General features: G+C 34.0%; 1 protein-coding gene across 1 annotated transcript; it reads right to left on the bottom strand.

Annotated features, from left to right (window-relative positions):
- Positions 1–720: 720 nt before the first annotated feature.
- Positions 721–11618, bottom strand: LOC117111905 (DNA damage-regulated autophagy modulator protein 2-like). The gene is made up of 8 exons (XM_033254937.1): positions 11539–11618; positions 9022–9105; positions 7399–7452; positions 5320–5387; positions 3559–3701; positions 2746–2923; positions 1957–2036; positions 721–985 (listed from the first exon to the last, which is right to left on the bottom strand). Exons 2-8 carry the CDS (start codon positions 9102–9104, stop codon positions 812–814), a joined length of 780 nt encoding a protein of 259 aa, XP_033110828.1. The 5' UTR covers position 9105; positions 11539–11618; the 3' UTR covers positions 721–811.
- Between the last annotated feature and the right edge of the window lie 132 nt (positions 11619–11750).

Genomic DNA, 11750 nt, shown 5'->3' on the forward strand with positions numbered 1-11750 from the left:
CCCCTAAACTAAACATAAAGAAGGAACAAAATTAATTTAATTACAACAAAACAAAATCGACCTATGAGATAGTGATGGTTTGGATTAAAAGGAAACAAAACAAAATATATTAAAGCCTAAAAATAATAATTTTATAAATGAGGCACTTGTCCAAATTTCATCTCCATATTGAGAGATTTACAATGATTAAGGGTTTATTTAGATGAACATTTTTGTCTACAAAAATATATAAATGTAAATATGGTATAAAAAAAAAGTTTAACTTTGCATTATACCAATGTTCTTCCAAAATACAACTGCTAACTGCCAACAATCGACTATTAAGGTAATATGAATGTTTGGTGTTAATCTGTACAACATTCCTTTAAGTTACATTATTTGACCATTGGTGGGCCACCCTGCATACTCTAGCTAGAACTCTAAACAACGTTTCATATCCTACAATAGCCAAAAAGTAGAGATATGGAGAGAATATAGTATATTATTTAAGAATGATTCACAGTGAAATATGACTCAAATTTGTATTCATTTTTATAATAACCAATTCCATGGTCTTAAATAGGAGTTTGCTCTATAAGGTACTGGGTATCATGAGCAGATTGAGAGAAAAAATCTGGGTATAGTCAACTGAGAGTGGGGAGGGGGTGTGTGGCATAGTCAATTGTAAAATGCAATCAATATGACTACACAAATAACAACTTTTATTTTTTACTACCCCTCTTTACCCCATCTTTACCCGAAAACTTCCGGCGGCTACTTTAACTAATCCTATGGTCTGCCGCTGCATTTAAGTGCCTTAATACTGGTCTCTTTATGAGTATGCACCTGAAGGACTGGTGCCTAAGAGAAGGCAGTACGTTGACGGCTTCAACTGAGCTTCGAGTTCGATTCTCTGGAACTCTCGAATGAAGGTGAAGAAAAATGCAAGAAAACTGAAAGCTAGGATCCACTCTGATGTCGTGCTGAGTACATGCTCCGTGTAACCCTTTGAGAAAAAAGATAGATATACTTATTTTGCAGTTCATAATTCGTAGGGTTTATAAAATATATAAGGCTTGCCATCCAATTACTGGCGTACTGTAATGTTGCTTTGTTAAACTGAGTAATTAGCATATGAATGTGGCAATATTGTATACTTTAGTACAGAGAAAGCCATAATACTTTTACTCATAACTTTGGCAATAGTAAGTAGAATATGAATATATGGAAAAGTCAATTTTCTTTTTTTGGTCACTGATTCTGGTTTTAGTATGGCGAGCCCCGTATACAAGCAGTGGGCGTAACAGCTGTGAGCTCCCACCGGTTATAGCCAGGTACCCACACCTTAAATGAGGTAGGCCCAGACATGAAGGGCCGCAGGAGGTTCATCAACATTTATCAGGGGCAGATCCAGAGATGTCCTAAAAGGAGGCCCAGAAGGGGGACCAAAAGTGGGCCGATCAAAAAAACAATACCATAGGGGGTCCGCAGACATGCTCTCTCGCAAAATTTCTCTGTTCTAGAAGCCTGAAAATGACCTCTGATGCCTTTTGGGCGATCATTTTGTTCTTTTCTTTCTTTTTATTTTTTTTTTGACTTTCCAGAATTAGTGGGGAGGGGGAGCCGGAGCCGACCCGGCCCACCCCTCTAAATCCGCCCCTGTTTATCTGCCGCAAAAATTGGCTTAGCAGAACAGAATGTGTTTAAAACCACTTGAAAAAGATGCCCTTTCACAAACATTAACAATGCAAAATGGGCTTTGCCCCATACCAGGGACTGTAGCTTGACCCCAGGGCTCTGCCAAGACCCAACACTCGATTTAATAGGGCCTGAAAAAAGCCTTATAATAGGGGTCTCAGCTGTCTTTGTTACACCACTGTATATAAGCATTATATCACAAACATATCTGAATGATATTTCCAAATGCATTTGGAGAGCATATCAAATATTGTACTATATTTTCAACTTTCAACTTACGCCGTTGTCTTTAGTCCATTTAGTTTTTTCATCAAGATTACCATCCCATTTTTGGTTAGCCAGAGAAGCAAATACCATTGCTACAAAAAAGAGTTAAGGATTCAAAAAATCACTACTGACATAGCTGCCAAATTATAAGGTTATGTTAGCTTGAGAGTTCACACCCCACAACTTTGAACACAACAAAAAATTAATACTACAAAATTGGGCCAACATGAGAAAATATTATCGTGTTATAGGATGACATAATAGGTCTTCCACCAACCCACCCCAGTGGCAGCACCAGTGGGGAGTGGTGGGGGGGGGGCAGGGAGTGAGGGCATTGTCAAGAGATGTTGGTAAGAAAAAACAATTCATCAGGGTCAAAAAGTCTATAAGTTTTTACGAATTGAAGACTCTAAAAATCAACTAAATAAGCCTTTCAAATCTCTAAAGTTTCCAGGGGATTACCCCACACCCCCATCTGAGGGTTTATGGGGCTTCCCATGGCCCTCCCCATCCGGGAAATCAGCCTTCCCTTCAGGGGAATTGGACCCAAGTTGAGCAAATCCTTTTTGTGTATTCTCTTTTAATGTGAATTATTGGAAAAAAAGCCCCAGATTTTACAAAGGGCTTGAGATTTTTGTGGGCTGCTGGGGCAGTGGTGGCGCCAGGGCCTGCCCAACAGAGGGGCTATAACCCCAGCCCCCTCTGGCGCCACCACTGTGCTGGGGGGTCTAAAAGCAGAGTATCATGCCAGATCCAAGGCCATATTATGTGTCCTAAAAAGTTGCAAAAAATAAAGGATACTAAAAACAAAAGCAATCAGTGACAGGAACGATAAAACGCTTCGAACTCTGTAGGCTGTCTGTGTGCAGAAGTGAGGGTGTATCCGGTAGGATATAGACGTTTGAATAAAGCAGTAGACGGTTCCCAGGCCGAAGCAGCCAGTCGCGCCAATCAAATGTACAGTTAGGACATTCAGCTCCTAAAAATGGCAAGACATAAGTCCGATAACCGTTCAGATACTCTACCAACTGAGCTGAGGCCAAGTAGATTTTCCCATTAGGACACGTTCTTTCTCAAGATAATGCGTAAAATACATTTATATGTAATTGATTCTCGCGGTTAAAAAGTATACGCATCATTGTAAATGATCAAGCATCATCAATGCAACAGGTGAAACATCCAGGAAACTACTTAATGAGGTTGATTTTTACCAATATTTCAGTGCCTGACTCACTCCATCAGTAAAACAACCAATTAATAACTTGACTAATGATTCAGTTTGTCACTTCAATCAATCAATAAATCCATCAATCATCAATTGCTCAATCAATAAATCAATCAGATCAGTCACTTATAGTCAACTAATCAGTCAATCAACTGACTTTCTGTACAGTAGCCAATAATGCAAGCCTAGCAAACTACATATCTCTGGATAAGTTTTACTAATACTCTAGGCCTGGAAAAAATTGTTCTGCCTCCAACCATGACAATTATCTTGATCAAATGCCTCCAGGAATCTTTATACTATTATAGCAAAACAATAGTACTGTACATTTAGTGGCCCTTGGAGCAAGCAAGCGGTCGCACGCTTTTTCCAGCCCTGCTAATACTAACCTGGAAGTTGGCGACCAAACTCATTCCTAAGGCTGCAATACAGCCAAAGAACAGTGACACTTTGTTCCATTTACCAATTTCTGGTTGAGAATCTTTAGTATATTCTTGGACTTGCTTGTAGCGTACATAAATGGAAGCAAATGCTAAAATACACCAAAAAAAAAGGATTTGGTATTATTGATTTTAAATTATCTGATAAATTATCTTGCATATCAATAGGCTTTATCCACTAGTACATTAAAACCTACTTTAAGACATGTTGAAGTGACAATGGCAGCGCAGGACAAACAACGATGGAGAACCGTGGTAGGCCAAGTCCTGGTTGGACAAGCCATCACATAATTATGTAAGCATATTTTGGAGAGTACTATTTTCCTATGAATTATTTCTTACAAAAATATCCATTTGTGTTTGATTTAATAAAAATTTAATGTTGAATAAAGTTTGCCCTCCAATTTGAGATCATCTTTGGGACCTGAAAATTTAGGGTAGTCTCGGGTTTTGGCCTGCAATGGTTTGGCTTTGTGTTAAAAGATTGAAGTTATTTTTTACTTAAACAAGTAACAAGTAATTTCTGGCAGAACCAGGAATTATAAATAGGGACGCCTAGGAAGGGACACTGACAGATAGGGGGGTCTAATCACCTCAGCCCCACCATATTTGGGACTGAGGTAAAAAAATTTACGATTATAGCATCTATAAATGGCCGGAAATTTTAAAATTAAATCGTTATTTCTGCATTATAATTGATATAATTACCTAAAGATGTATTGTCCCTTGCTAATGTCAAAAAACAATAAAAATTAATTTTGAAATCAACTTGCTCATTTTAAAAAATTTGTACTCTGATTCTTAAACCAGAAAAATATAATAAAAGTAAATAAAACACTTCCAGTGACTGGAAGTGTTTCTATCATTTTCACTGTAAACTGATGGGTAAACATTTTTTAAATAACACTAATTGCTATGTTCAAGTTGATAACTTTCCTATTTACAATATTAAATAGAAACAAATTTGCAGTTCCAAGTCTATGAATTAGTAACAATAGTCATTGGAAGTAATATTAGATGCTACTCAATTCCAAACAGTAGGCAATTGGAAGGCTGCAAAACAAGTAGCAAATAATTATGTGTATTAGGAGGGTTGGCAAATACTGTGTATGTCTTTCACTCCAACCAACAGGAAGTACCAGTATATTTCATAAATTCAGCATCGCTAACAGATTCTTCTTTCAGGTTTTGTGTACTGCAAAAAACTATTACAGTTTGTGTCAACACGTTTGCCTGAAGGTGTTGCTTTGGGCGCTAGGGACGAATACTCATCAAAACTAGGGAAAAATTCTAGCGTTTATTACTTTATTGTTATATATTGTACAACCATAGACTTATAACGGCTGGTAATTCGGGGAATAAACAACTAGATGATAACAGTTTGTTGGGTTATGTTGCCGGCAGTACACTCGATTGCACGAGTGGGGGCACCCTCTGAATATATACCAACCCATGCAAAAAGCAGACGAGAGAGCTCGCACTTGGCAGCAGCAATAAAAAGTTACTGTTCCATTGCTGGCGACAAGTTTAAACATCCCCTGATATTTTCAAGCCAATTTATTAGACATACCATTTTGATGACATATGACTAGATAAAATTTAAAAAAAAGTATGTTTGTACATGTGTACTTGGTTTGTCATGCAGGAAGGAACCTACAAATTATGTCTGGCAGTCAACGTATACTCTGTATGCAGTCATAAACTACTTACCTAACGCAGATGTTATATTCAGAAGTTGTCCAAATATGCAGCTTTCTGGTGTGTATGTTCCTGTATCACTAAGAGAATACAATTAAAAAAAAAAAAAAAAAAACTAGAAATTTAATATCAGTTTAGCCAGAAAATACACATTATATTATGTTTGGGGTATTTATGTAGTGCACTTCGAAATACAAAAAATATCAAAGCTTTGTCACATATTACACATACCTGTACTTATTCGCAATATTTTAATTATCAGTGCATATACAGTAATTGACCCTCGCCCCCCCCCCCTGGATGTTGTTGCTATGGTCCCACAAAACAACAGTGAGCTGAGCATTTTGGCAAATTGGTATGGTTCCTGCCTCTTGCACACCAGGGCCTGGGTTCGATACCAGGCTCTGTGTTGAGTATTAAATTCGTGTCTTTTATAATAACAAAAAACGCTCAGCTCCTTGAATAATCCTCTCAGGCGAGTTATTAAGGAACATGTTTGTATCTGTTTGATGTTTATTTAAGGCATTAATTTATAATACCGGACCTGCTTACAGGAATTGCCTTCTTGGTTTCGGCATTGTACCATACTGTAGGTAGTGGAATGAAAGTTATTAAGTTATTATAGTGTAAAAATATGTGCAAACATTTGTTTTTGTGGGTCAGTTGTTAAGTTTGATTGACATTCTGGAAAGGTCAATTAATTGTTGTACTTTTTTTTTATGAATAACTATGAATGTACCCCTAAGACAAGACTTTTTTTTATTCCTTTTTAGTTAATAAAACAGTGTTAAACAATAAAATGAGAGCTATAAAATGGTGAAAGAATCATTTAAATCCGACATTTTGTTATAAGGTTACAGAGTTTAAACATACACCTGGTTAAAGAGCAATATTTGATAAATCATCCTTCAAAGTTATAATTGTTGTTTTTTGATTTTCCATGTTTTGTATGTTTGTGTGCACCTCGGAATAGGTTTACCTAGTTATATGGCGCAATTATAAATGCATTATTATTATTATTATTATTATTAATATTATTGTTATTATTATTATTTATTATTATTATTATTATTATTATTATTATTATTGTTATTATTATTATTATTATTAAAGTTTATGATTTTGGGCATTTTTCAGGCAGAAACCATTACCAAATTGTTAAAAATTGTTCTTTTAACATTGAAAATTGAGATTAAATAATAACATAGCATGATGTAAATAAAGGTTGGTTTAGTGTATAAAACAGATTATAAAAAATCTTGATATATTCCAGTATGTTTTGGCCATTATCTCTAAAACATGATTTGTGATTGGTTTGGCTTGTCTTTGCCACATGAACATTGTTCAACCACTTCCATTCTCTGTGGTGCATACTTAATTTATTTAGCAATGCATTGCACACAAATTTATTCAACAATACAACACCCTAAACATATGTAATTCAACTTGAGTGACGCAAGATGAATAGATTAAAAGCCTTACCCAAAGACACAAGTGATATGTAAAATACATTTAAATTTTCAAAAGACACCCATTTTACAGTACTAGTGGGTGAAGAGACAAAGGGGCAGATCCAAGAATTAGAAATAGATGGGAGGAGGGGGAAGGGAGGCCCTTTTACAAACAGAGAATCTAGACCACCTAATAGTAAGAAAATTTCTGATTATGGCAACTCTGAATGGCTGGAAATGGCCATGGACATAAATTTGAATATCATCTGTTTTTTTTGTCTATTTTTTTACTGGCGTAGAAAAAGTTAGGAGTTGGGGACTTTTCCCCTTGAATCCGACACTGACACACACAAGCGAGACATGGGGGCATCAAACCCCCGCCAATAACTTTATTACCATGTCTGATTTGTATATTTTTTTTATTCTATTTTTCTTCTTTATACTGGGTAACCTGTTCAAGATATCTACTGTTCTCCCATAGGACCCTGTTTAATGTTTAGTATAACAATGAGACTTGTTCCAATCATGAGAAAAAGAAATCCTGCGGTCACAGGAATTGAACCCAGGACCCTGGGATTAGAAGGCAAGCACCTTAACCACATTTCAGTTGAGTGAAACAAAGAAAATAAAAGAAAACTACCTTATATATGGGAATCCTGCACTAACATGGCCCAAACTGACAGATATTGCATACCTGGGAAAAAAAAACAAAAAAAACAAACTGGTGGTTAAATTGCAAAACTCCACTTTTATAACATTATCAAGCTAAAATCTACAATATAATAATAAATATTAAAATAATAATAATAAATATAAAGATTGATATTTCATAATTCAAGTAATATACATTTGGTAGTTAGCAATGGGAGCAAATCCATCAAAAATGCCTAGTAATGTACCGCAACAAAACGTAGATCAAAAACTTTCTATCTTCCATTTTGTTTGGCATAAGAAAATTGTATCAGAATTAAATGTACTGTATTCTTTGTTTTGTGCAAGGACACTGGACTGAAGGCCACTGACCTACCAGCAGTGATGAAATGGGACTAACTGGAAGGCCATCATCTGGCTTGGCTTGGCATAAGAAAAAAATAAGATTCTAGCAAAAATAGGCTCTTGTTTAAAAAAAAATGAAAAATGAGATTATTAGATCTTTATAATCGAGGTCAAAGTCTAAATAATAGTATGCAAAAATTGTTAAAACCGATAAAATATGGCAGATATGATAATTTATAGTTGTGGTGTATTAAGGTGGCCAATACATGGGCATTTCAGCTGATTTGAAGACACGTTTTTTACGAAAAGTGCCTGGTTTTGTTATAGTTAGTGATAATTGCATTAAGAATAACAACTATTCATTAAAACATAATTACACTAATATTATATGAAGTAAATACATTTACACAGTACTGAAAGCAATCATCTGCTTGCCTTGATGTTTATAATAATTTAATCATTGCATATTTTCAAATGGAAATCTTTAATTTTTTTAATTATTATTCTTTACTAATTTTTTAATTGTTTACGTGTATTTCAACTTTAGAGAACCAAGCTCACAACTTCAGTGTAATATTTAATTTCTTTCTGATCAACCGATAACATTTTAATGATGTACTTTCAAGTCTTATCCAAACATACAATTTTCATTCTCGATCAGCATTTTGTTTTGTTTTTAAAGATCTCAGTCTTTGTAAGATCATAAATTTCAGTCAGATAACATTTTGGTTCCATAAGAATAGCAGAAAAATTATCTATTTTGTTGAACCAATTGGTTACTTACCTTCGCAACGATTTCAGCAAGTTCTTTGTTTTGTTTTTAAAGATCTCAGTCTTTGTAAGATCATAAATTTCAGTCAGATAACAAAATACAAGGTTTGCAAATGTACAGAAAGTACTTAACTACAAAGTTTTATTGGTTGATCAAAAAATGTAATATTTAGTGAGCATATGTCCAATTTAATTATTTTTCCATTCATTGGTAAATATTTTTGTTAGTGTGATTTTAGCCATATCGCAAGAGTTGAATACGTATTTACCAATACTTGTCTTATCTTCCATCTGGAATACTCACAATTACGTTAATAAAAATATTTATATATTCAAATAGTTCCATCCGGTATTAATATTGTTGTAGTTCTGAAAAAATATTTATACTGTACATTTACAAGTAGGTCTAAATATGTACTGTAACTCATAATCCTGAACAGCATCCTTCGCTACATCTTAGAATAATTTTTTTATAATGAATGAATAAAAAACTTACGGAATAAATATTGACATGCCCATAAAAATTCCAACCAGGATGGGAAGCCATCCCAAGCCAATGCGAAACCAAGAACACAACATTCTGAAATATAATGGTAGGAAACCTTGAAACACAATTGGTTTTAAATACAAAAAACTAAATAATAAATATTCAAAAATAAAATTAATATGTACACTACTTGCCTATACAAAAAACTTAATTTGACTGCCAATCTCATTGTGAATCTAAAGGCACAATTTGGACCATACTACAGTAAACCATAAAACTCTCCCCGTTTTAAACTCTACGAGAGACTTTTTATTCCTGGACTCTGACCGAGGCTCTAGTCGACCCCTTGGTTCAGATCCCTCTGTTGGACATGTCAGACCCCTTTGTCGGCCAAATTTTTGGAGCCTCCACTGAAACAGGATCCACACTGAAGTTGAACAAAAGTTTTGTGTCCCGGGAGTCTCCCAGAAAATGGTCTCCCGCACTCCTGCAAGCAAGCAAGAAAGAATCTCCGGGAAAATAACACATCTTCCAGAAATTCATAACATTTGCATGTTTTGACTAAATTATTGAATCCCGACACGATGGTGTGCATCATGGGTTTAGCCAGAAAAAAGAAATAGGCCGTCCAAAATGGAAGACATTAAAAAAAGAGGTTGAATACCCAGGGCCTAGACCAATCATGAAACAGTGCTAGATGAGCCCTGACAAACGTTTTGTTATAAACTGTTTTCAGTCCCAGTTATTCAACCTTTAGCTGGGGACCCAGATTTTAAACCCAGGTAAATTTTTCGACTCAACCACTCTGTAAATACAGTATCTAATTTACCAGGAAAATAATATTCAACGTATTCTAATATACTCAACAGTAGGCCTACTAAAAAAAATGGTTAAAATTGCATGTACAGAGTATACCTCACAAGTTTTGATTTCTTATCGTTTTATATTCTAAAAATTAATTACAAAAATAATGAAAAAAGATCAAAGCACCTTAATCTTAATGTGCAATATAAAATCCATCGAAATAGCTATTAAAATGTAACCAGTAGCTAAAGTTGTTATTGGTTTAACAAAAGAAAAAATATTATACATAAACTTTACACCAGATGAATGTTTTTGATTGATCCTAGCCTATTGTCAAAAAATGATATTTTGAGTGATAACAACAACCTTCTGTTTCACATGTTACAAGCCAAAACTGATATCAAATATTTTCTTGTTAAACCATTAACAACTTTACTGTAGCCTTCATATACTGCTTATGTTTCAGCTGCTATTTTTATGAATTTCAATCAAAAAATTAAGTTACAGTAAGGTGCAGTGATCTTTTGCACTACTCTTTTTTTTAAATTAAGTTATAAAATATTTTCCAAAAATGTAAATTGATCTTTACAAGGATTCCTAGACATGTATCTTCTACTAAAATGCAATGCTGTAATTTTTTCTGGTAAATTAGGTTCAGTATGTCCAAGAGACATTGGTTCACCAAATTTTCAGTGTTAAAGTTTGGGTCCAAAGCTAAAAAAAAAAGTTTGAATAACAGGGATTTACACCCTGTCCTTAAATAAATACAGTATAAATTACAAAACTGCCAAGAGGCTAAAATATACATTGCAAAATAGCCAATATAAAATAAATAAAAATATATAAAAGTTAGAGATTTTAAATTAAAATAAAGGCTATTTACAAGAGTACATTCCGCAAACTGCAATTGTTAAAATACCAATAAAACCATTACAACAATTTTTAAATAGCCTAAATAAATAAAAATTTTAAATATTAAAAATTGAAATTTTATATATACAGATTTTTCAAAGAACTTTAATATATACAGGGTTAAAAACACAAACTGCATACAGCACTTATAAACAAAATCAATAGTTATAGATGCCATGTGCAGTTTTATAAGTTTGTATTTGTTCATTTTAATTTTATTAAATAATATAGTCCGTCAGGCGTAATTATAAATGTACAAAACCAGAAACAAGACGGATGTTGATGATCATGGTGTACACTTAGCCTAGACACAAGAGGGTCTAATATAATATAGATCTGTTTGTTTTTGCTCGTTTTATTAATAATAGTCAGTCAGGTGTGAAATCATAAATGTACAAAACCAGTCAGTGTCACAAGACAGTTGTTTGATTGATGATCATGACACAACAAGGGTCTAATAAGTAATATAGATAAAAGTATTGGATGTTTCCCTGCGTCTCTATAAAACTACTACTACTACTGAAGTAGGTATTAAAACATGCCTTCTTTAATTTAGGCTTGAGGTACGCCTATCATACATTATAGATAGGGAGGCGGTTTAACCGGTTAGCAGTAGGCTACTCTGACTAACAAACTACTACTAAGCCTTCAGCAAGCCTAAGTAAAAAAGGTAATCGTAGTACAGAGATTTACACTACCAATTAATTAACTAGGGCTAACAACAAAATAAGTTATGCTTGAAAAACAATTGCTCCGTAGTTTTTACTATGAAATTAATACACTGTAATATCTGAAATTTATAAATATTACCTCACAACGTGATGCCTTCCCCGCCTCTCCTCGAAAAAAAAAACAACTTCTTCAATCTAATCTCAGAGAGGGGAATACCCAGTATATCTTGGTGAATGTTCTACTGTCAAAGTAGGAAAAAATAAACTAACAATGCAATATAAAATTCATATATAAATGTATATCTAAATGGAAATTCCGACAATTACTATAAATTAGTATTATTTTTGTAT

The sequence above is a fragment of the Anneissia japonica genome, unplaced genomic scaffold, assembly GCF_011630105.1.
Source record: "Anneissia japonica isolate Jap-2015-1 unplaced genomic scaffold, ASM1163010v1 scaffold7516_len108262_cov196, whole genome shotgun sequence".
Taxonomy (NCBI): Eukaryota; Metazoa; Echinodermata; class Crinoidea; order Comatulida; family Comatulidae; genus Anneissia; species Anneissia japonica.